Consider the following 26,333-nt stretch of genomic DNA (forward strand, 5'->3'; position numbering starts at 1 on the left):
TTTCAAGAGAGGCAGGGACGTAGCCGGGGGGGGGGGTTCTTGGGGTCCGGACCCCCCCTTCCGTTAGAAAAATGAATGGTGTGTGCTGCTGTGCTGCCACACCCAAGCCCCAATATAATGGTGGCACTTAGTCTGGACCCCCCCTTCCTAAAATCCTGGCTCCGTCCCTGAGAGAGGCCAGCCAAACACCTATGCAAATCCCACAAATTGAACATGAATGCAAGCACCCTTTCCTCCCGTGATAGTTCCCCAGCAGCTGAAATTCAGTGGCATACTGCTTCTCATTCCAGAAGCAAGCTATGTTTACCATGACCTGCAGTTATTAATAGCTTTATCCTCCATTAATCTCCTCCTCCAACCCCAAACCTTTAAAAAACATCTGACTGCCATCATATTATACATCATTCCATAGCTTATCCATATGCTATAGGAACAAGTGAACCTTTTCCTCAATCTTTCACTATTGGCAATAGCAATAGCAAGTACATTTCTATACTGCTTATCAGTGCTCTTAAGCACTCCCTAAGCAGTTTACAAAGTGTAAGCTAATTGCCCCCAACAATCTGGGTACTCATTTTAGCGACCTCAGAAGGATGCAAGCCAAGCTTGAGCCCTTTTGCTGGTATTGAACTCGCAACCTAATGGTTTGTGAATGAGTGGCTGCAGTACAGGCATTTAACCATTGCGCCACCAGGGCTCCTAGTCAGTTTCATCAGTTTATCCAACATTCTGGTATCATGAGAAAAAAAGAACTTCTCTGTGTTTATTTTCTACTGAGCTTAATTTCATAGTCTTAAAACATGTGTAATAGAGGAGCTCATTACTTGTCTTTTGTCTGGTTGCATGTACTTTGATCAGCATTATTGACTTATATATTTATATAGGGAAAATCAGAGCAGAAAAGAGTACTTTTCTTATCCAGGACCCAGTCCCATCAAAGTTAGGTGTCTTTAAGCACCATTGATTTTGAAGGAAAACTTAAGCACATACTTAATTATATGGTCCAGGTTTCAGGCAGACTGGCAATAAATTTGGGTGGACAGTGGGGAGCAAAACAGATGCTAACATTTGATAAATGAATAAAAAAGCTGATGGAGTATTAAGAGGTAAGCAAAGAAAATGCGGTCTGGAATAGGAAAGTCTATGATGTGTGAAGAAAATGTTTTGCAAAATATATATATTGTGTTTTTACTTGGAGAGGTTCAGAAGAGAAGAAGGGAATGGCTTGACTGATAAAGGAAGACTGTGCAAGGAAGCAAGGGAAACATCAAGAAAAGAAAGCATGCATATGAAATAGGACAAGGAACAGTGGTTATAGCACATTTGAGAAGAGGTGAGGGTGAGAGAATGAAAGTAAAGTTAATACAGTGTGTTGGAAAACCTTAAAAAGAAACATGGGAGTCTGTGTGGTATGAAGTTGTGCTGATTCAGTGCAAAGACAGAAAGTTATAGGTCATACAGTCAGAGTGATTGAAGACAAAATTGTTCCCACAAGTAAAGTGGTAGGCAAATCTCACAAGGAATAAATTGATATTGTCTACATAGGAGATGGCCCGTACATTGAAAGAGTTTTCAGTGGCAGACACAATTGAGGCTGGGGAAAAAAGGCAAGTTTGATACATGCTGCAAAGGAGGGAATGGAAGAATCCAGCAATTCCCTGGTTAGGAAGAGGAAAATGAAAAATGAAAAATGAAACAATCACCATACCTTAGTTGTGCTTCTGTGAGGTTGGTGGTAGGGGATAATATGATCCCCAGTACTTATCCCCACATACACTTTCCAAAAAAGGGGGCAGAGAGGACAAACATGGACTAAATCACTGGGGGTTATCATTTTATTGGGATGATCAGGTGGAAATGTCAGTAAAGCAGCAAGTGATGAAACAAGAAACTGGAAGATTGGGGACCTGTGAATCATCAAATGGTGGTTTATGTTCTTGCTTTGCTTCCCCTTGTTTATATGCCCAGAAACCTTAGTGTGTCCCTTTTTTTGGTCCACGAATACCAGGCCAAGCATCTAACTACCATGGGCAGATGAGCTATACTCACACAAGGATCAGGGGTACAGCTACAACTGGGACAAAATGAGGGAACTGCCTTTCAAATAAAAATGCTATCTTCTTCAAATGATTTCCCCATTTTACTCCCTAAATTTCTAGCACTGCAAAGGGCAATGCATTGAAAACTGCTCACACCTAGAACTCTTACATTTACTATGCTCACATTCTCTTGGTAACTTTGTCTGCCTTTTTTCTTTGGACACCTAAACTGTTTCTCAGTGCTCAACTGCTGAACTAAGGTTTACAGTGCTAGAAACATGAAGAATGAAGGAATTTAAGGAGGAAGATTTTTTTTCTTAGAGCGCAATATCCTCATTTTATACCCTTCTACCTTGTCCATCCCTGTACAAAGTGCTGCCACTTATTCTCAGGGATCCCTCTGGACCATATATCTTCTGATTCTCTCTGATATTTTCATTGGGCTAGAGGGTCACTATGGGAAGAGAAGGCAAAACAAAAACAAAACCCCTCAATTCCACCAATCTAACCCTAACTAAATCTGAGTTCATCCTTATACTGAGTTAGGTAGACTGCCAGACAGACTGTTTTTAGGGTAGCTTCCTATAGGGGAAGCGTGTCCCTGTTGGTGCTCTTAGACATCTCAGCAGCTTTCGATACCATAGACCATGGTATCCTTCTGGAGCGCCTGGCAGAGGTGGGAATCGGGGGCACTGTGCTCCAGTGGTTCCGGTCCTACCTCTCTGGGAGGTTCCAGATGGTGCAGCTGGGAGACGTGTGCTCCAACAAGAGGCCCCTAACATCTGGGGTCCCTCGAGGAGCCATTCTGTCTCCCATGCTTTTTAACATTTACATGAAACTGCTGGGAGAGATCATCCGGAGACATGGGGCACGGGGTTATCAGTACGCTGATGACACCCAAATAATTTTCTCTATGTCTCCGACTGATGCAGTGACCAGGGATGGCATCTCTCTTCTCGTGGCCTGTCTGGAGTCGGTAATGGGCTGGATGAGGGAAAACAGACTCAGCCTGAATCCAGAGAAAATGGAAGTGCTCGTGATAGGTTCTCCCGGCCCAGGGATGGTGGTGGTTCCACCTGTCCTGAACGGGATCACGCTTCCTGTGAAGGACTCAGTACGCAGTCTGGGAGTGCTCCTTGACTCGTCGCTCCACCTTACATCTCAGGTGGATGCGACGATCAGGAGCACCTGTTATCAGCTTCGGCTGATATGCCAGCTGCGCCCCTACCTGAGCCGGGGGGACCTAGAAACAGTAGTACATGCTCTGGTAACCTCTCGTTTGGATTTCTGCAATGCGCTCTACATGGGGCAACCCTTGTACCATACCAGGAAGCTGCAATTGGTGCAGAATATGGCAGCAAGACTGGTCACTAATACACCTAGGACCAGTCACATAACACCGGTCTTAAAAGACTTACATTGGCTGCCTATTCGCTTCCGAGCGCAATACAAGGTGTTGGTTATAACCTATAAAGCCCTAAATGGCTTGGGCCCAGGGTACTTAAAGGACCGCCTCTCTCCGTACAATCTGCCCTGCACACTCAGATCTACCGGGCAGCACCTATTAAGAGTCCCGGAGGCTAGACTAGTGAATACCACCAGAAGGGCCTTTTCCACCTCGGCCCCTACCCTTTGGAACTCGCTGCCCATTGAGCTCCGTTCAGCAACCTCCCTGGCCCAATTTAAGAAGGGGCTGAAAATGTTTCTTTTCGAGCAGGCCTACCCCTGATTTTCCTCCCTGAACGCCCTCCCCCCCCCCTCTGTTAGCAGTTGGTGATCTGGCATAAGTTCTTTTATTGTTTTAATTGTATTGTTTTTATTGTGTTGTATTGTATTGTTGTATTTTATTGATGTTAACAGCCCTGATGTTTTGAAGGGCGGTATATAAATAAAGCTTTTATTTATTATTATTATTCTTAATGCTCCAGTAAGGGATATTTACTAAGGATGTAGGAAACTAGTTTTGAAGTCAGTGACAATTTGTCTCTTTCCTTCTTCAAGGTGATTGTTGGGTCCTAGCAGCCCTGGGTTCTTTGACTCGACAAGAGCAGTTCCTGAACAATGTTATTCCAAAGGACCAAGGATTCAAATACAATTATGCAGGGATTTTCCATTTCCGGGTATGTAGCCTAGTGTGTTGTTGTAGTAGTGTCAATGTGAGTTATGTTCCAAAATTCCAGAACCTAGAGCTGTTAATGGTGATAGATAATAATACTTCTTTATTGCTCTCTGCAAGTAATAATCAAAATGTAAGTATCACAGCAAAAACAAAACAGATGGACAAAATACATAGCATCTAAATTAAAATATGTTAAAGTTAAATTACATGAATTTTGCCACAACAGGGGAAACTTAAAACAAAAGATGGTCAACTGTTTATGTGTTTAAAAAGCCCAATGTATTTCAGCCTCATTGTGGAGCTTCTCTCTTTACCGTTTTCTCCATTTTGTCTGTTTGCTTTTTTAAAATCTCTGCTTAAGCCATATTTTACTGAACCTCACAAGCCTCACAAATTTAAAAATATATAAGGCAAGATGTACTTTGTCTCACAATAAGTCTTAAGAGATGTGGGAGATATAAGAATCTTGACTTCAGCAAAATTCTTTTCCATCTCTATTAAAAAGTGGAGTCTATTGCATTATTTGAAAACATTCCCCACTATCCTCTTATCTGCAGCCCAGTAGAACTGGATCTACTTTTATTCTGACAAGAAGATCAAAACCAAAGCAAACAAAAACAGCCCAAAGACCCCACATCCCTGAATCAAATATCAGTTTCCATAATGTTCTTCAATGATCTGTTCAGAGTTGCTGCTAACATAGCACAGCTTGGTTATTAGTTTTCATACAACTTTGTAAAGGGTGCATCATTTTTTCTACAAAGACATAAAAAGCCTATTTTCTATTTCAGCAGCAGTGCCTGACATTTTATATTACTTTAAATGATTTCTAGAAACTGGAAAGCACTACTTTAACAACTGCATACACAGATTGTTTATAAGGAGCCTGATATAATTTCATGCAGAGCTTGGAAAAGTTACTTTTTTATTACATCTCACAGAATTTTCCAGGTGTACTGGCTAGAAGATTCTGTGAGTTGTAGACACCACCCCATATATTTTCCAAGCTCTGGTTTCATATCTGTGCAGGAGTGAGCTTGTGAAATAACTAAATGGGAGACTAGCTAGGAATCTGTCTCTAGAAGACAGGTTGGAATGGAAATGTAGCAAAGAGCATTGATATTATTAATTACTAAAGGAGTGATCTATCCTAACCCTAACTTTAAAGCTGTATATAAAAAGGACTGAGCTTGCATGCCTTTGTCCCTCTCTTTTCTCTGGCACCCACTGAGGCTGCTTAAAGGAATGGCATTATCAGATACAGACCAGCAGAGCAGCCATGACACAGGGTGTGCTTGGGGGTCAGTGGCACCACCACACCACGTCTAAGCTCCAAGCTATGGGAAGAGAAAGTTCCTCTAGGCTTGGAGCTTGGTGGTGTCAGTGTGGCTTGACCAAAGCAGAAAAGGTTGGTACTGCTACTTCCCTCAGTCTGGACTATACTCCTGTGGATGCAGCCTAGAAATGCATAGCTCTCATGAGTGTTGCATCACATATTTCATATTCGTATTTAGCTTGTAGTCTACTAAGTCCCCTTGATCCTGTTCACATCTACTACTGTCAAGCCTGGTGTCATATATCCAGTATTTCTGCATTTCATTTTTCTTGCATAAGTATAGTACATTACATTTATTCCTGCTGAAGTGGATTTGACTAGCTTTGGCCCAGTTCTCCAATCTGTCAAGGTCATTTTGAATTCTGATCCAGTCCTCTGGGGTATTCGATAACCCTCCTAATTTGGTGTCATCTACAAATTTTATAAGCATGCCCTCTACCAAGTAAATTATAAAGATGTTGAACCACAACAGGCTCAGGACAGAACCCTGCGGCACCCTGCTAGTCACTTCTCTGCAGGATGAAGAGAAGCCACTGTGTCAAAGTAGATAGCACTCACAGTAAGCCAGTTATTCTGGCACCCAAGGCAGAAAATCCCTCAAGCCTCTCTCTTTCTCTCTCTCTCTCAGTAAAACTACAGTAAAAAAGTAAATGCCCAGCAATTTACTTGCTTTATATGACAGCCAAAATCTGCTGACCTAAATGGTCATTTCACTCTGCCTAATAGTAGAACCAACCCTTGCTGCTGCCATATTTCAGAAATAAAGCAGTTTGACACCACTTTACTAGAAATAATATGGAGGAGTAAATATAAAAAAAACTTGTCTTAAGCTGCATCTGTACTGCAAAAATAATGCAGTTTGACACCACTTTAACTATCATGGCTCCATCCTATAGAATCCTGGGGTTTGCCGTTTTGTTAGGTACCAGTATTCTTTGGCAGAGAGTGGCCTTGTCTTAATTCATATTGCAAATGCCTTCGGCCCCATTCAGAATGAAGGTGGAATATAAACATAATAAATAAAACCTGTTGGAAATTTTATGTATTGCATTCTCCTTTCCCTCCTTAGCTAGACAGGGACTTCTCTCTATCTATCTCATTCTATCTATACATATGACTCCTGTCACTCAATCTTGGAGGCTGTTTAACAGACTCTCTCTCAAGATTCTAAACAGTCGCCTCTCAGTGCAGTAACTGTCTCCTCTCAGTCTAAAATACAGTAACAGTCTCCTCTGAGTTAGACTAACAGTCTCTTCCTGCTATAATAATGATTGTGAGATTTCATCTCTTTCCCCAAACCATCACCAGTTAGGATAGGATTTAGTTTGTTATGTATTTATTTATTAAAGTCATTATTATTTGTTTTTAAACTACGGACTGCATGTTTGTCATTTTTTTTTGAGTACGTCTTTATTCTTTAGGAAGGCAGATTTAGAATAAATAGTCTGACCCACACTTTTGCTGTTCTGCTAGTGAAAGCTGAACTCTAACAAGTTTAACTGTCATACTTGCATATTTTTGTTGCCCTTTAAAAGGGTTAATATCATGGGAAACTCAAACTGCACTCCACAAAACCAAATAAAACAAAGATGTAGATGATCAACTAAGAAAGCAGTGTTTACATTTGCTATAAATATATTTGTATTCTGTGATGTCGTGATAAATTATGAAGCATACAGGGGCTCATCATGACAGTTCCCAAAGCCATGGCTCAATGAGAGTCCAAACATGCAGGCTGCTATTTTGATTCATATGGTCAAACTAGTTCTAGCTATTTTTATCCCCACTAGGAATAAACATTTTGTCAAGCAGATGGGTCAATTCCTTATTCAAGACCAAACCACTTGCAAATAATTTGAATTAGAACAGGGATAGCTCAGGATCTCATCGCCTTCTAGTTACCTGGGCTCCCAACCTGTGTCCAACAATATAGTTCAAACAAGCATCAACACTCCATTTAAACCCTTTTAAATATTCAAATATCTGGATATTATATTAGGAGACTAAACAGGCACCTTAATGATCTTTTAAGAAATTATATTAAAATGGACATAGTAGTAAATATAAAAAATATTTGTAGTGAATAAAAAAAAAATCTAGGGAGCACCCTGCAAATCTTAAGAGAATACAAATGTATTTACTGGCCATAGTTTGGGGGACAGGCAAGCTTCTCTGTGGAGGGTTCATCACAGCTAGGTTGAGTCTACTTTTCAGCAATGTGTAAGACAGAGAGGGCTTGAAAAATGGCACAAGAATAGTATGTTAAATGGATACTCCCAACCCGTTGACTGAAAGACTGAAGGGTGACTGAAATATTTCAGTGTGTTCTCCTAAGCCAAGCATGGTCTCAGACAAAACAGAAAAGGTTGTATTATCTGTTAATGCTGTTCTTAATTTAATTCACATTTGGCAAACTGGTTTCACTGATTTCTATTGGATTTTTCTGAACCTCTTTAACACATGACTGCTGATTGGCTTTTAATGACCAAGTTTGGCCTTTGACTGATATTTGCTTATTGTTCCATTGGTTTTCCTCTCCATAAGTTATTATGTGTGTTGGGGTTATTGTTTTTAAAGAAATGGAAAACCGTATTAACACATTTTAAAGTGAACCAATTAAATAAGCAAAAAATTGGTAACCCAAGAAATCCAGGTCACCCTGCACCCTTTCAAACCATGATTTTTTTTAAAAAAAATTATTTCTGATTCATTGAGAACTTTACTTTGATCTTTTTGTATATCTTCCACTATCTGGATCAAATTGTTGCACTCTCTTGATAGACACTTTGGTGTTTGCACTTTAAACGTCTTGGTTCTTGAAGTATTTTAATAAAGGGGTGGTGGGTTGAGGCTTTGGATTGTATATTTTAACCTTGTAAGCCGCCCCGATTGCATTTTGTAGAGAGGCAGGATTATTATTATTATTATTATTATTATTATTATTATTATTACTATTACTTTGCTGGAGCTTGGGACAGTTACTTTTTGGCACCAAAAATCATAGAACTTCCCACTCAGCTTGGTTAATTGTAGTCCAAGAAAGTAATTTTTCCACATTCTGGCCCTTCAACATTATCAGTCAACAGATGAACCACAAAATACTACATGTAACTGTCACCAGCTTTTAGTTGAGAGCTGAAATATATACCAGTGTCAACGAGTTTGGAAAGATGAAGCTCCCAGTGCATCTTCTCTTGTCTATACCTAAGTTCTCTACCAAGAGCTACAATTAAAGATGAAACAAGCTTGATTATTTTTACTGGCTCAAAGCAGTGCTTTTGCTTTGATGGTTCAGATAAACCCAATTTGCATCCACAGCCTTTCTAGTTCTTGTTATGCAAAATTTAAACTTGGCTTCCTGGATTTCTTTTTAAGTTAAATCAACAGGGAGCTTTTGCAATGTGGGAGGGATATCAAATGCTTCTTTCTATTTCAAACTTCAGTAATCCATTTTTGGCAGTTAATCTTTATGGATATCAAGCCTAAAGAAAAATAACAATCTTAACCTCATACCTGAAGTTACCTAACTTTTTTTTAATAACTGAAGGACACATACACACACACACACTTACATGTGTATGTCAAAAGGAGAAGGTGACTTAGGGTGCACCTACAGTGTAAAAATATTGCAGTTTGACACCACTTTAAGTGCTGAAGTTCCATCCTATGCAGCCCTGGAATCTCTAGTTTTACAAGTTATTTAGACTTCTCTGCCAAAGTGCTAGTGCCTTACAAAACTACAAATCCCAAAATTCTTTAGGAAAGAGCCATGGCAGTTAAAGAAGTATCCAACTGCATTATTTCTACAGTATAAATGCACCCTTTGTCTAGTGGTTTGGAACCTTATACAATGCCCAGAACCCCCAGTAGATCCAATGGCCAGGTAATCTGGGAGTCCAGGACATCTAGAAGGCCAAAGATTGAGAGCTATGATCATAGACTAGGTTAGATCATTTGGTCTATTTAATTTGATGTTGCCCGCAATGATGTATTCATGCATTACTTGCATGTGATCTGAAGTGGGACTAGGGTAGTGCTTCTTCCCTCCCTCTCATTGTTTCCTCTGGCTAATCCTGCCTCTGAGTATGGACATATCATAAAGAAACTTATACAGTGGGTCCTTGTAATACGCTGGGGTTTGGTTCCAAGGTCCCCCATGGATAACAAAATCCATGGATGCTCAAGTCCCATTAAATATAATGACAAAGGAAAATGATGTCCCTTATAAAAAATGGAAAGTCAAGATTTGATATTTGAAATTTATACTTTTTTAAATATTTTCAAACCATGGATGCTTGAATCCATGTATAAAAAATTTGTGTATAAGAAGGGCCGACAGTATATAAACTCACAGATAGGCCTACATAAATTCAAAACACCCACACAACTCAGTTGTGTCCATGTGAAAATGCTTATGTATAGTAGTAGGCAATTTTCCTTGAGGTGTGCATTTTTGTACACGATTTCCCCTGCTGTAAACATTTATCTGTACATTTTAAAATCAGAGAGCTGCTTAGGAAAATGTAGAGTAGGAAGAAAAACAAAGGTTAAATGTGTTCTTGTCTTTGAAGAACAAATTAAATCAGCTCCATATGAATATCACCCCCATTTCTGTTCTTTTCTTAATTCCATTCCTTGATTTTATTTTTCTCTTATCTTTATTGCTATCTTTTTATAATGCAGATCATTTATTCCTTTTATAGTTTTATTGTAAGTCAGGCAAGGCAGGTATTCAAGTGGAGTAACAATTCAAAAAAAAAAATATGACAATAAATACATAATAAATAAAACAGACTACCAAACTTAAAAGCAGTAGCAAGAGCTTAAAAAGCAAACAATAGTAAACGGAAGAACCCACAGAGACAAGAGTAGTGATAAATAAATTAAATTAAGCATCAGGAGAAGCAAAAGCTTATTTTAAATGAAATGTTTTCAATTGCTGGCAAGATGGGGCCTGAACTGGCTGTGTGACTACCCAGGAGAGAGATTGTGGTGGAGTAATGGCTTGTTCTATGAAAATGTCAAGTCAGCATGCAGTGGCAGTGAAAAGGGCAAATCCCTTTTAGGCTGTACTTTCTCTTCTTTTTTTAAGGACAGAAACTGAAACTAAAATGGTTAACTGGTTATAGTTCCATACTGTAGATTTATTGTGTGTCCCCATTTGGAACGCTGAGCACCTTTCCTAAAAAGAAATGATAAGAGGGTTTGGGCTTTTTTTTAGTTTAGAGAAATGACACATTCAGGGACACATGTATGACAGAAATTTATTAAACAATTATTCTTATTCTTCTTGTCATCCCATCTTCTTCCCAGCCCTGAGACTTCAGGAAGTTTAGAAAAGTCAAAAACAGATATAGCTAAAAGTACAGATTATTAAAATATGTTTTTAATCAGTGGGTTAGTTTTTATTCAGTGGATCTGTTCTCATTGGGATTGGGAACTGAATTTAGGCTTCTGTCACATGATTAGTACTGAGCACTGGAAATGGGTCTTAGAGGTGTGAAAATCTGTCACTTCCATTTTCATTTCCCGTTTCCCCATTGTTATTCTCAACCCACCTTTGTTCAGTAATGGATTGCAGGACATTTTTTTCTGTCTGGAACATTGCATGGTTGAAAGAATGCAATCTTGATGCCAGTCAGAATTCCAAGGGGAAGGCATTCCAATGTTGGGGTACCACAACTGAGAAGGCCCTATGCTATTTCCACACATTTCTTCTGGGACACAGAGAAGGGCCCCTTCAGAAGACCCCAATTCTCAGGCAGTTATGCAAGGAAAGGTGCTACTTCAGGTACTGAGGTCCCAAGCCATTTAGGGCTTTACATATCAACTCACTTTGACATTTTGAATGCATTTTGAATGCAGACTGAAAGCACTGTACAGCTGATGCAGCACCTTTAAGACCAGTGTTACATGTTGTCCATGCGGTATTCTGATCAGCAATCTTGCTGCTACATTTTGCACTTGCTCTAATTTCTGAGTCCTCTTCAAGACTGAGCTCCACACACAGTGCATTACAGTAGCCTAATTGAGAAGTTTCAGTTGCATGGACTTCTGTGGTCAGAATAACTACTTCAAATTTTGTGATGCAATTCTGAAATCAAAAACTGGATATAAAAATTGAATATGTTACAGAAAGGAGTGGGTAAATTTTATATATTAGGGAACATTGTATGGATTTTCAGGCTGTTATTTTTAACTGCATATTCAAACAGGAATTGGAGAGAACAGAGTTACGTTTGAATACATGCAAAATCTTTTCCATATAAACTGATTTATGGCTCTATAAACTGTAGATCAGAAGGACAAAGTTTGGCCTTCCAGATGTTGTTGGACTAGAAGTCCTATCAGATCTATTCAGGATAGCTATTAGTGAGGAATTCTCAACATTTGTAGGGACATACACTGCCCACCCTTGTTGTAGGCACTGGGGCCATTCACATTACCTTGGGCCTGATTCTGTCACAATTCATGTCGAGGCTTGCACAAGGAAATGCCCCTTACCCTGGGGGTATCCAGAATCGGGCTAAAATCCATCTTTTCTCAAAAGACCCGGGTTCCGCAAAATATGAACTTGCCCTCGATCATGATCAGGGCAAATTCAGGGAGGGATTAAGGTCAGAGGGCGGGCAGAGGTCAGAGCATTCCCTCCCTTCATCCGAGGGGAAGAGGAGGAGGAGGAGGAGGAGGAAAGAGACGAAGGACTGGAGGCTGAGAGGAGGCAAATGGGGAAATCAGGGTGACTTTTGGGCTGCAAAGGGCTGTAAGAGGGAGGGGGTAGTGGAGAAAGTGATGGAGGAGGAGGAGTAGGAGGAGGGGGGGAGCCCTGGGAAGAAGGGAGCCATGGAGGGCATCCTATAATGAAGCAGGAGGAGGAGGATGAAGGAGCCAGGGAAGCTCAGAGGGAGGTGAGGGTCGGAAGGAAGGCGGAGGAGGAGGATTGCCCAGGGAAATAGGGCTGTGGGGCCATGCTGGGGTATGTAGGGAAATGGATGCAGCAGAAGCAGCCTCTTTTGACAATTTATGCGCATGATTTTTTGGGTGCTTGCTTCTTCTACTTTCATTTCCTCTTGCTCCTGGATTATTATTATTATTATTATTATTATTATTATTATTATTTGTGTTATATGCGGATGCTACAGTCAGAATGCCTGTGCTGCATTTCCCTTTTATTCCCAATTGATTCCATGGGTCAGTTGGAATTGACAGGTCACTCTCTCTCAGCCTCAGTGGAAGGCAATGGCAAAGCTCCTCTAGCAGGAGGAAAAGGGTCAGGTCAGGTCAGGTCAAAGGCAGGGCACGAACAGAGCTCCCATCAGGCACCTTCCCCCCTTTTTTATTTTTTAAAATTATTTTTGACAAAATATGTGCATGTTTTTTTTTCTTGAGGCAGATATATAGATGGATAGAACATGGCTAGCTGCTTGTTCACTTTCCCTTCTATTTGCTGGCTTTCAGCAAAGGGGAAATGTTGCAAATGGGCTAGACTTTTTTTCCTTTGCGAATCAATCCCACAATTCGAATGTTACATTTGTTGCTCTTGTAAATTAGGCAATTGGCAAAACGATACATGCTTTTGCTACTGTCTCTTCAGGGGTAGCCCTGAATTGCTTTTAAAAGCAAAAAAGAATGCATGACAATCGCATCCTTTTCTGGCATTTCCGAGGTGAGGAATTTATTATTATTATCATCATCATTATTATTATTACATGTGTAAGAGGCATTCTGGGGTGGCAAGGACTGGGGGATACAGGATGCATTAACTTGCATTTTGGGGTTGAAAATGGGGCCAAGGGCAGATCATAACCTGCACTGACCCAAATGCCCCCCCCCCCACACACACAAGAGATTTTAAATTTTGACAAAATGTGCGCACTTTGGGGCATTTTGTGCATGGCTCTTTAAAAAAAAGGTGGGAAGGACTCACACTTCCAATGACAATTGCTTGATTGACAGCAGGCGCCTTCAAGTTAAACCCGATAAGGCATTCGGGTTAAAATGCCCCTCAAATCTAGTGGACACTTCCTAACGGAGAGATTCGGGGGAGGGGCATCCGGATCTACCCAGTTCCACCCATGTTAAATGGGCCAGTGGGAATGGGGCCAGTGTTGAGCTAAGTAGATCAGTTGTCGCTGTGGCACAGATTCCAGTGTTGTATTACCTGTGTATTACCAATGTTGGCACATAGAGGTCTTAGCTTTAAAGCTTAACCTGGCTCACATGAACTTGGTATTACAGTCGGCCCTTCTTATACACGGATTTTTTATACATGGATTCAAGCATACACAGTTTGAAAATGTTCCAAAAAAGTATAAATTTACCTTGATTTTCCATTTTTTATAAGGGACACCATTTTGCTATGTCATTATATTTAATGAGACTTGAGCATACACGGATTTTGTTATACACGAGGGGTCTTGGAACCAAACCCCAGCGTATAACAAGGGTCCACTGTAGTTGCTTTGGATGCCTGTGTGTGCTATAAGAGAATTTTAACATTTCATTTTGGATTCCTTTTTTGTGGCCTTTAAGTAGTACATGTCCTTATAAGTGAAGTTCATCCTTTTCTCTCTTTTCTAGTTCTGGCACTTTGGAGACTGGGTGGATGTGGTAATAGATGACCAACTTCCTTTCCACAATGGAAATTACTTATTTGTCCATCCCCGCAGTAAAAATGAATTCTGGCCACCATTGCTTGAAAAAGCCTATGCAAAGTAAGTATACATAGAACCCATTTGTCTTTCCAATTTTGTGTAAATCAGCAAGTAAGCCCTTCATCATATTAACTGACATTATAGGCAGTTAATGTAGGACATTATTACAAAAGACATATACAGTTGCCTGAATGTTTTTTGTATTCCTCTTTGAAGTAGATTCCATTGAACTAATCATTCAATGGTAAGTAAGCTCTTTGGTAAATGCCACTGATGTAACAGATTTACTTTAGTTAGGTCTAACAGTAGGATTCAGATCAGAAACTGTTTCTAGGGACAAGGTAGATCTACATTTCCTTTGTTTGCTGGTGGAGTCTAGTGGTTAACAGTGCAATGTTTACAAATGTGTACTCAGACATACATCTGTGTTCAATGAGATTTCATAACAAATAAGTGGATGTAGAACTTAATTAATATGGAAAGTTTTGCTTCTGGGGCTACTCATTCCATTTAGGAAACTTGCATCTGTCATTCTTCTTATCTTCTATCTGCCTTCTCTAGATTGGTTTGTCCATACATATAAGTGATAACAATGTGCATTATCCTATTGCTGAATACTAGCACAGAAAATTTAATCCCTCCCTGCAGTCACAGTGAAGGCAGCCTCCTCACTTATTCTTGACATTAAGCAGAATTGTTTCATTTCATTTCACGTGAGCTCCATTTTTCACTATATTTGGATGGAATTTCAGTTTCTTGAGAATTGCAATTTGCCTTTCCCTGCAACAGTACAAAACAAAGCAGAATTAGAAGATATAGCCATATTAATCTGTAGAATCATTATGTAGAGCGCTCTTGTAGCACCTTTGAGGCTAACTGGGGGGGGGGGGGAGAAGTTCGTGGCATGAGCTTTCATAGACTTAAGTCTACTTCCTCAGAAGCATTTGGTGACAAAGCAGGATGTTCAACAGCAAAACAAAAGAACAGATGATAATAAGCTGGTCTTTAAAATATGGCTTTTGGGACTCAAATACATTTTAAATTAGAAAGAGTTGATTCAGGTACCACTTTGCTAAACACAGAGGCATCACTTGGGGGGAGGGAGTTCCTCCTATGGAAGGAGAGGTGGAGGCCCTGATTCCATCAAGGGCTAAAAGGACAACAACTGTGAGGATGTTGATGGGAGCAGGACCTTCTTCTCTCTTCCCATGGCTGGAATGCAGATTCTGGGCACCCTGTTCTGGGGCTGCTGGCAGCTGCACCCATGGAACAGGGATGTTCCTCTTTCCCCAAGAGCCCTGGTGGCACAGTGGTTAAATGCCTGTACTGTAGCCAGTCATTCATAACCACAAGGTTGTGAATTCAATACCAGCCAGAGGCTTAGGGTTGACTCAACCTTGCATCCTTCCAAGGTCACTAAAATGAGTACCCAGTTTTTTGGGGGCAATTAGCTTACACATTGTAAACGGCTTAGGGAGTGCTAAAGTGCACTGATAAGTGACATAGAAATGTACTTGTTATTGCTATTGCTGTTCTCCACCAGTTCTGCCACTGCCTCCTGCTCTTAGCTAATTTCCTCTAGGCACTGAGCCCCTTGGAGAAAAGCAATGATGAAGCTGTTCCACTGACATAGCCCCACTGGTCCATTTGCAGCAAGGATTTTGCTGACACAATGGCCACTCTGGATACTACTTCCTCCTTTTCTGGCTCAAAGTGAATTGGCAAAAGGCATTGATTTCTATGAGGTGATTCACCAGTTCACCAGTTTCAAGGCCAGGAGAGGAATCTGATTTAGTTGAGACATTCACTAAATGCTGAAATACTATTTGTTCCAGGGGGAGAGGATATTATTTCACTTATGAGTATATTTTCATATACATTTGTCTTTGACTTCCACATTATTTAGGCCATTATTGATTATGCAAACCTAATCCATTCATGTATCCCATGTAACAGTAATGTTTAACATTAAAATGAACTTAAGTCCAATGTAGTTCTTAAACATTTTTATTTGCAGTTTTATTGTTTTCTTACCCTATTTTCACTTTAACCAGATGAAACTATGTGAATACATTTAGGCTGTGCATATGATATTATAATTTAAGGTGTAATTTTAATTTTGTTATTTTTTATGTCTTTACCATTTCATTCAGTGATTTACAGGATTTAATGATTTATGAGTAACATTAGTACAAAAACCATTACTAAGGATTCTGTATGGGCTGATGTGGGAGGAGGTCTACAGAGGTGACACCATAAGTTATTGCACTGGGTAACACCAGTCCTAGTGACACCACTGGCTAAGCAGCATTTTCATTCCAGATTGTGATTACATTAAAATGAAAGGAATTGCTGTTTATGAGATTGTAGGCAAGAGAATTTTCCCCTGTGCATACTATAAATTTCTTTCTTGCCAGTCTAGGTAGGGAACATTATTTTAAAAAGCAATTAGCCATGGATTTCATTTTCTGATTTTCTATGTTACTAAGATAGTCTACTTACTGTGGTTTTTAATGGCACGTATTCCTGTTATCTATAGTAGATTCTGATTCATCTACCCCTTTTCCTTCTCTGCATTCATGATAAAAAGCCCAAGATAAAGAAACATACTTGAAAGATGCCACCTGGAGATACCCAGACATGATGCTATCTGATGAACGTTCAATGACCTGAACAAAATAAAAATGAAGTAATCTAAGATTAGTGCCCATGTTGTACATAAATTTGCTAGTGCTTACTTCCACTCTTTACCTATATGCTTACTGATTTCTATCGAATCACTTTCCAGCAGTGGCAATTTGTTTTATTGAATTCAGAAGATTGTAAACATGGAACAAGGGAAGATGTTTAAGGCTCTCAGAATGTGATGTGTGGCATAGCATTGGTGTTCAAAATTCAGTAAGGTACAAAGGGCTATCTAAGGATATAAACAGATTTAAACTGAACAGAAAAGAAAAGCCAAAGCAGTTAAAATAAAATGTGTTTTAAAATATTTCTGATATTATTTTAAATCTTTATTTGTACTTAAATATCTGATAACAAGAACAATAAGTTTAACGAAAAGACAGGAATCTCTTTCTTTCTTTGGAAGGGATTTTCAAATCTAGCCCAATAGAGAATCATAAGCTTGGAAGAGACCCCAAGAGCCATCTAATTCAATCCCATGACATGCAGGGATACTCAATCAAACATTTGCCTGTCTGGGATGAAAGGCAATGTGTCACTCCCCCATGCTTCCATGTACAGAAGCTAACAGGATCAGCAATGGAATCATATTTCATTGCTAGTAATGGGCAACAAGCATGTCAGGAGGCTCATACACCTCTGTCCATGCAAATGCATGTCTTTGTTGATCAAAAGCCTAAGATAAAGAAACATACTTGAAAGATTGGGTAATTGAGTTATCTTGGTTGAATAACTCAGAAGAGGCAGCTATGGAGATTGCCACAGGTGTCTCTCCAGCTCTTTCCCATAGCATGTGGTGAGTGACTATAAAAAACAGGGTGTTGGATTAGGTAGCTTTTTGGTCTAATCCATCAGGCTATACTAATGTTCCTTTAGAGCAGAGCTGGGGAAATTTTCTTTTAGAATCTCAGCTTTGGAGAAGGCCAGTTTCAGCCTCTATTGCAATAGTCAGGATTAAATGGCCCTCCAGATACTGTTAGATTTCAGTGCTCAACAGTCTTAGCCAGCAGAGCAAATACTGGGGAATTCTGGGAGTTATATTCTAACTAGATTTCATGGGCTACATGATCCCTGTTGCTGATCTATCATCTATAGCCATAATTTTTTTGGTCTTTCAAAGTGCCTCTTGCCTTCAGGTTTAGACTGTAAATATAACCCACCATTAAGTCTCATTATACCTATTATGTATGTACTATTTTCCTCTCTCTGGTCAATGGTCTCCTGACAAAAGGCTTCAGTTTATTTACTAGCAGGTGGTGTGGTACTGAACCATTTTGGCTTCAGGTTTGAAACCACAAAAACGTGTGTGTGTGTGTGTGTTGTGTGTCTTCAAGTCATTTCTGACTTATGACAACCCTAAGGCAGCCCTATCATGGGTTTTCTTGGCAAGATTTGTTCAGAGGAGGTTTGCCATTGCCTTTCCCTGAGGCTGAGAGCATGTGACTTGTCCAAGATCATGCTGTGGGTTTCATGGCAAAGAGAGAATCCAACACTGGTCTCCAGGGTCATAGTCCAATGCCTAAAGCATTACTGCTGCCCTATTAGGAAGGAAAAGCTTCCATACACACAGAAAATGTTGCATAGAAAAGAAATCTATCATAGCCTTCAGTCTGAAATGAATCAGTCACTCAAAGAATCACTTTATTTTTATTCTGTCATTTTTCCCAAGGGAAAGGGAAGGTCATTTGTCATAGAATCATAGAATTGTAAAAGCTGGGATGGGCTTCATGGGTGATGGATGTCCACCCCCTACTCAGTGCAGGATCTCCAGCTAAAGCATCCTCAGTGGGTAGCTGTTTAGCTTCTTTCTGAAGACATTCAGAGAATGAGGCCCCAACAACTCTCTAGGCGACTTTGCTGAACAACTCTTACTCTGAAGGGGTTCCTTCTAAAATTCAATTGAAATCTACTCTCCTGTTGCTTAACCATTAGATCTAGTTCTACCCTCTATGGTGCAGAGAACAAGTCTGCACTCTCCTATTTGTGACAGGCTTTTAGGTATTTAAATAATTCAATCATATCAGTACCCCCCCCACCCCACTTCTCTTCACTAGGCTGAAAATACCCAGCTCCTTCAACGTTTCCTCATATGATGTGGGAGTACTTATCCATGTGATTTCTAACTTTAACTTTCCAGTGATCTCTCTCTCTCTCTCTTTCTCTTATATCCCACCTTTCTCTTCACATGAGATCCAAGGAACAGTTACAATCCAATAAGAGTTTTACCATCTCATTTGATGTTCGTATGAATTATCTTTCCCTTCTTCTATTTCCTTTCAGCCACTCCAAGCAATCTACTCCCCTTTGGCAGCTACAATCAATGTGGCACAGCAACCTTGCACATCTTCATTAAATGGCTATTTTAAATATAAATGTGGCTTGAAAACAGAGATCCTCTTCACAGCATGATATTGATCAATCCTGTTTTCCCACAAGAAAAGTGAAAATATCAAAACTGACATTTACCTGTGTGCATATCTGTTTATTCTGAATGCAACTCATTTTCTTCTGGGAAGGATTTCAAACAGCCTCATTCACTAATCATTCTTATGTACTTACTTGCATGTGTTGGTGAAAAGGATGGTATTGGCTTTATAGTTTCCTTCCCTAGCACCTTTATATCTTAAAACCACATCCAGTAAAACGGCCCAGTAAAAATAAAGGTGGGTAAAGTTTCACTTGCTGTAATGTTTCTATTATTTTTCCAAGCGCCAACTCATTGTTCCATTATCAGTTTGTGAAAGTTTGTATGCATTTATGTATGCATTTCACCTTTAATATCATTTCTTTCCAATAAAATGCTCTAAAAAAGTGAATGTTCACAATCAGTTTCCTCAGTATATGCTTTTTTGGTATGCTCTTTTCTCTAATGTATGCAATCCTTAATGTATGTATTTTTGATCAGAGCACCATGTCATAAATGCAGAGAAGTGAGAAAACCAAAGGATGCTTGTGTTCCACTTCATTTTATCAGTTAATGAAGTGTGAATATTAGTTACGAAAGTGTGAATCATATCATTCATTTTATATTCAGATACAGACTGAACAGCTTCCTCTGCTGTCCCTACAGTAAAAGCATCTTTCAGACGTGGCCTTAAAGGCCACATTTTCAAGTGACACTTAAGGTGTTTCTTTGTGTTTTGTTGCCTCTGAAGTTAATAACAGCACATGAATTCAATTAAAAACTATTTCTTTTTCCATTTTTTAGTTGATATGAAGAGTGTTGAAATATGATACTAAACTTTAGCAGCTAAGAAGAAAACACACTATGAATCTGCTATAACTTTGCCACCAATCAAACCTCTCTCCTGTTATGCCATACAAATGTTATATAAATACAGATGAAATCCCCTTTCTTCTACTACTTTGACATTTTCTTTCATCTTCCAGGTTGCGTGGCTCCTATACAAATTTAGACCAGGGCTACCTTTCAGAAGCTTTGGTGGACTTCACTGGTGGGGTTCAGGTGCCTTTTAGCCTTAAGAACCCTCCTGCTTGTCTATTTGATATGCTACAAACAGCTGTAGAATCAGGCTGCCTTATGGGATGCACCACTCCTGAAGGGGTAAGTCAGTAATTCTTTTGTTTGGTTCCGTTGTATGTAATACCAATCTTCCTTCAGATGCAGTTCCACAGTAGGGGTGCTACTACTGAAAACTCCCAGTCTTAGGTATCTAACAACCTGTATCTTCAGAAGGCTGAGCACATATTTCATGATGGTTGTATATTATGGACTATTTCATATGGAAATAAGCATGAATATAATATAATAAATGTAATGTAATATAATGCCGGTTGAGTCTCCCTTTTCCAAAATGCTTTGGGCCAAAATGTTTTGGATTTTGGATTATTATTATTATTTTGAAATACCTGTGTTTGCATATACATACTTAATGAGATATCTTGGAGATGGGACTCAAGTCTAAACACAAAATCTATACAATACTCTGAAGATAATTTTATTCAATGTTTTAAATAACTGTGTGCATCAAACAAAAGTTTGTGCACATTAAACCATCAGAAAGCAAACATGTTATTATCCCAGCTGTCCATGGAAAAGTTTTGATTTCTGGAATATTTTGGTTTTTGGAATTCCAGATAAGGGAGACTCAGCCTGTATAGTGTAATATAGTATGATATAGTGTGATATATAATGTCTGATAACATCTTCTAGTTCATCCCATCTACCATGGAGTTTTCTGCCTTGTGCCCCTTCCCATCAAAAGTCCAACCTTAGAGAGGAGCAAAAAGAATACAACCAGAGGGAAGATCTAGATCCACTGGATCCAAATGCTTACCTCAACATGCACTGAAGTGTAAATATCTAACTCAGTGTCCTATTGCAGTTTGTAGAGCAAATGCTTTATGTTTTCAGGTTTTTGTAGTGGAAAGAAGAGAGGTGAATATGTCCAGCAGAGGTAGCAATGAATTGAAAAAATGACTCCCTGATACTTCCATACCACCAACAAGAGCCTGTCAGGGTTTTGAACAGAATAGAACTTCTGAAAGTGAAGCACTCCCTCTATCTACCTTGGACCTCTTTACACTATATTATAGCACTATATTTCCACTTTAACTTCCATGGCTGTGTCCTATGGAATCTTGGGATGTGCATTTTTAGCCAGGGAGCTCTAGTGCATCCTCAAACTATACACCTCAAAATTCCATAGGATGAAGCCATGATAATAAAAGTGGAATCATAGTGTTATAGGGAAAAACTATGGATGCCGGCCATGAAAGCCTTTGGCTTCACATCAGCCTGGCATCCTTTTGTGGTCGCTAAAATGAGTACCCAGCTTGTTGGGGGCAATTAGTTTACACATTGTAAACTACTTAGGGAATGTTTACATGCACTGATAAGCAGTATAGAAATGTACTTGCTATTGCTATTATAATGGTATAGTGTGAAGTGGCTCCTGGACTTTGCACATCATGAGCATTCCAAATTCAGATCTCTGTAGTGAGTTTATGCACTGTCTTTCATATTACAATAGGTGTGGATTCTTGCTCATGGGAGGACTATTCTGGATGATTCCTTGAGCTACATTTATGACACATGCTGCAGATGACCCAGTCTCCAAAATGTAACAGCTAGGTCACAGCTGCAGTTTGCCCATGCACAGAGGGCCCCCCCCCCCCCGCTCCTCATATGCACATAGTATGTGGGAAATAAACACAGTGTTTGTGAGTGGGGTGGGAACAGAACTGATTTCCCATCCATCCTAATATTACTTTTTGAGGATTCCATAGATGAAGCCATGACAAAGTAGAATCGTGGTGTTAACTGTTTAGTGTGGAAAAACCCTTTGGATGTCTTCAATACTGTATTTGGAATCAATTTTTTTCCTTCATGACATTGTGTTTGCACTCTGGGCTAAGCCCAGTTGGGCCTCAATAAAGGGTACCCACTCCACCATGCTCCCAATGCTTTTGCCCAGTAGCTCCCTAGGGCTCCATAAACTTCTTGTTTTTACTAAATTTAACTCTTCATGCAGGGAAAGTACTAAGCACCAGACAGGGCAGAAAACAGGGCAGCCTAGACTGCATTTAGTGTGTGTGTGTGTGTGTGTGTGTGTGTTATGTTGCTATGGCCCTTATGAAGAGCTGGCAGCCAGCTGGCAGACTTTGGAAATGCAACTTTTGTGGACAACAACTTCCAGAATCCTGCAGCCAGAGGGCTAGTGACACCTCCAGCTGTGGGATTCTGGAAGTTGTCATCCCCATCACTGTGGTTAATTTCCTGCCTAAAAAGAATGCCATTCTGACTCCCCCCAACAAAAAATCCCAAACTACATAGTCCATTGAATCAAATATATATATGTGTGTGTGTTTGTGAGTACTTTCACATTGTTTTTTAAATGTTTTTTTTCCCTCCCATTCAGAAGTTCTCACGTAACATGATTTCAGAGAATGGAATTGTGCAACTTCATGCTTACACTGTTGTGTGTGCAGCAGAGGTAAAGAAAAAAACACCCTTCCTATTCCTCTTTAGTGCTTTCATCTCTCCTAATGAGTGACTGACCATCTGCTGTTTTTATCTATTTTCATGGATTCATTGGTTTTAGGTGTTGATCTAATCTAGAGCTGCATACATATCGGCCATCAGATACTTTTATTTCACCCTTTCTGGTTTCCAAACCTGGGGACTTTATAGACAGCTAAAAGGATAATTAAGGGACTAAACAGACCGGCTGAAAGGGCTGGTATCGGGGTCGAGTGGTGGTGTGGTGGCTGCACAATGCATGCCCCAACTCCACCGCTAAGCCACCATCATTATTATTTTTCAACTTTTTTCTGTTAATTGGTTTGTTTGTCTGTTTGTTTTTTAGCTGCACCTTGTTTTAAATTGGATGTAAGTTGCCTTGGGTTCTGTGCAAGGAGAAAGGCAGGATATAAATTTAATTAATTAATTAATTACATAAATTAGCCTTTCCTGGAGAAATCTGGGTTCAGTCTATTTCCCCCCATCAAAACTATCAGTTTTTAAAATTCCACTAATGAAAACTTAAATGCTTTTCTGTATTTGGTGTGAGTCTGAAAAGAGCTGTATTTTCCATGGAGGAGTGTAAAGCATTGTGAAGTGAACTATAGAGACACCTGCAGAAAAAGCTGTGGGCTCAATTACACAACCTAAGATCACGGTTCCAATAACTGCTTTGTATACGCTAAAGTGCAGGGTCAAGAGTTCAGAGTGGGATGAAGGAGTTGTTTTCTTTACCTGAAAAGCCTCTCTTTCCCAAGTATAAACCTTTCCTTTGCCCAGGCTCTAATATCACCTTCTGCAGAGGGAGATCAATTTGGCAGAAAGAAATAATCCAGCAATCAGAAAAGAAAGCAAAGGATTTACTGCAGTGAAGTGCTTCTGCTTTCAGAGCTCATCCCTCCAGAACCATCATTTATGATGTTCATATCCACTACAGCAAAAGAAAGGGCCAGGGCGGACAAATGACCTCAGCTAATCCTCTAGCATTCCTTCCCTTGCCAGCTATAAGAATGCTCACTAATATGGGATATATACAGTTGTTTTGGGAACTAAAGTGCTTTGCAAAGATGTGAAGAACTCTGTGGTAGAAATATATCTTAACATCCAAATGGAAGATCATTACTTGATCTTGGCCTTGTCTTAAACATCCCAATTATTTCTATGTAGTTTGTTCTTTTTCAAAGCATGTTTCAGGTTTGGAGAGGTTCCAGCTCTATTTTTTGTGGCCCTGGTGATCTTATACTGGAGACAGGAGGCCATTGTGATCAGATGAAGGGCCATATTGGATCTGGCCTGTTTAGTCCAACATTTTGTTCACATAGTGGCCGGTCAGTTGCCCACAGGATGCCTACCAACTAAGGGACGTGATCAATCAGTTATCTATGGGACTAGCCACTGAGTTGTTGATATCTTGCCTGTGGCCAATTCTAGTCCATTCTGAAGGACATTAATCCCCCATTGAGGGAGGGGGGTGTTTTATGTCCATTCAGCAACTGATGTACAGTTGCTGTATATCCTACTGCCTATTATAATTATTATTATCCCATCCTTTCCCCAAAACTGAGACTCAGGGCAGCTTACAATATTTAAAAAACAGTACAATATGCCTATGAGTACTGGAGGTGTTACATAGCCATCCTGACTAGTAACCATGGATGTCTCCATCTTCCATTACTTTATCTAATCCTTTCTAGAATGATGAGAGAGGGAGAGAGACCTATCCCTCTTTACTTTCTCCATCTTGTGCATAATTTTAAACAACCAGATCCAGCTGAGCAGCTCATGTGGCCCTTCTAGGTCATGAGGCCCCAGCAGCTCACTGTGGGTGTCCATCCCTCTTTGATTCTTAAGGTAATTTTCTATCCCCTTACAATGCATTCCATCATTTATGTTTGATGTTTAGTTGATAAGCGCATAAATATTCACTCTCATATGAGAGAGGAGTGAGAATCAGTGTCTGTGAATGCTGCTTTTTTGTGTTTATATAAGCTGTTGTTTGGAAGCTGGAAAAATTAAGCTCATGCTGTGCAGAATGTAAGGTTAAATAGTCTGTGACAGTCATATCGTTTTATGATTGAATGTCTCTTCTTTTAAATGTAAATATGCCTATTACTGTTGAGGCTTTTGCTTAAGGATTGAACTCTGATGAAGAAGATAATGTATTAACCATTGGCCAGATACACCAGGCTTCAAGTGGCCCCCCAGGTAGTGTCTCCCCAGCCCAAGACAGTAGCCACTTGTGAGTGACAATGGGATTTTTTAGCTCAGAAATGCCCTTTGTGGATTTTCTCACTATCGCTTTCTTTTTTGAGCCCCTGCAAGCCTTTCCCCCAGGGTCTGTCTGACTCTCTAGAGTAGAAGGATCTCAGAGTATTGTGAGAATCTTCTCTGTCTTTATTCTGATTCATTTCCATTTTACGGGCAGAAGCCATTCCATTGGCCAAGGCCACTGAGAATGGGTTTGGACCACAGTGATTTTTTCCCACCAAGTGTAGGAATTTCTCTTCTAGAGACCACTGTCCCACAATAATTTGTACCACCTCCCCCACCAACTGGCCCTGCCATTGGCAGTAGTTAACTTCATACAATCCTATCTGACTTCTTGTGTGTCTGGAACCGCAGAGATAGTTTTGCATGACTTTGGTTGCATATGGACACACCCTTGCAATCACTTCTAATTGGCAGGAAGTACATTGTGACTGTAGAAATGTCTGTCAGTTGGATAGAACTGAATTTTTTCCATCCAATCTCATGAAGGATACAATCATATTGAGAGCTTCAAAGTGGAGTGGGGTGAGGGAGGAAACAACCAGACTGTGTACTGAAACTGACCCTAAAAAGAGGGGGGAGGGGGAATGACAAAAGTGTATTACTTTTACTCTAGAATATTACATGCCTTCATGTGACCCTCCCCACCCCCAATATATCACTGGCATTCTATTACATTATTTTGAAAGAGGAGGTATGTAAACATTCAGGAACAGCTATGAGATTTTGTAATGATCCTGAAATGGGATCTATGAAAAAGCAGTATTATTTTTGGGTGGAAAATGCTCACCAAGTCTGAACATATAGATTTAGTTGGCTGTTAGATATGGAGGCAGAGAAACATGTTAATATCAAGCTATAAACAAAATGCAGGAGGACTCGGTAATTACATTCCAAGGTGACAAACCTCTAAGATTTATTGCATACCTGCTTGGGAGCATCTCATCTTTTCACTTTATTTGTAACTGAAGTACAGAAAGCAGTACCTCTTAAAAGAAGATATCACAATATAGTTTGTACCCATTAATGTTTCCACCATCCTCCCACATAGACTCTGCAGCTTATGTGAACATTTCAATTTCCTTTCAATGGAGTGTAGCATGAAGAGAACTGAGGATTTCACAGCAAATGCTTTTGTCGACCTGACAAAGTATTTGGGTTCCATTCCTAAGGGTGTCAAAACACAGTGGGAACAAGGGTAGTAGTGCCAATAGCAGTAATAGTAAGTACCAATAGCAAATCACCACCA

At 39.8% G+C, this 26,333-nt stretch overlaps 1 protein-coding gene across 1 annotated transcript in view; it reads left to right on the forward strand.

Moving 5' to 3' along the window:
• Positions 1 to 26,333, forward strand: part of LOC149310686 (calpain-13-like) — a 101,169-nt gene that overhangs the window by 17,509 nt on the left and 57,327 nt on the right. The window contains exons 3-6 of the mRNA XM_089529441.1: positions 4,041 to 4,159; positions 14,075 to 14,208; positions 20,224 to 20,398; positions 22,716 to 22,790. Of these exons, the coding sequence (XP_089385567.1) occupies positions 4,041 to 4,159; positions 14,075 to 14,208; positions 20,224 to 20,398; positions 22,716 to 22,790 (503 nt within the window). The remainder of the gene's footprint in view (positions 1 to 4,040; positions 4,160 to 14,074; positions 14,209 to 20,223; positions 20,399 to 22,715; positions 22,791 to 26,333) is intronic.

This window comes from Sceloporus occidentalis, unplaced genomic scaffold (assembly GCF_023333645.1).
Source record: "Sceloporus occidentalis isolate IW3139 unplaced genomic scaffold, rSceOcc1.0.p SCAF_6, whole genome shotgun sequence".
NCBI classification, from domain to species: domain Eukaryota; kingdom Metazoa; phylum Chordata; class Lepidosauria; order Squamata; family Phrynosomatidae; genus Sceloporus; species Sceloporus occidentalis.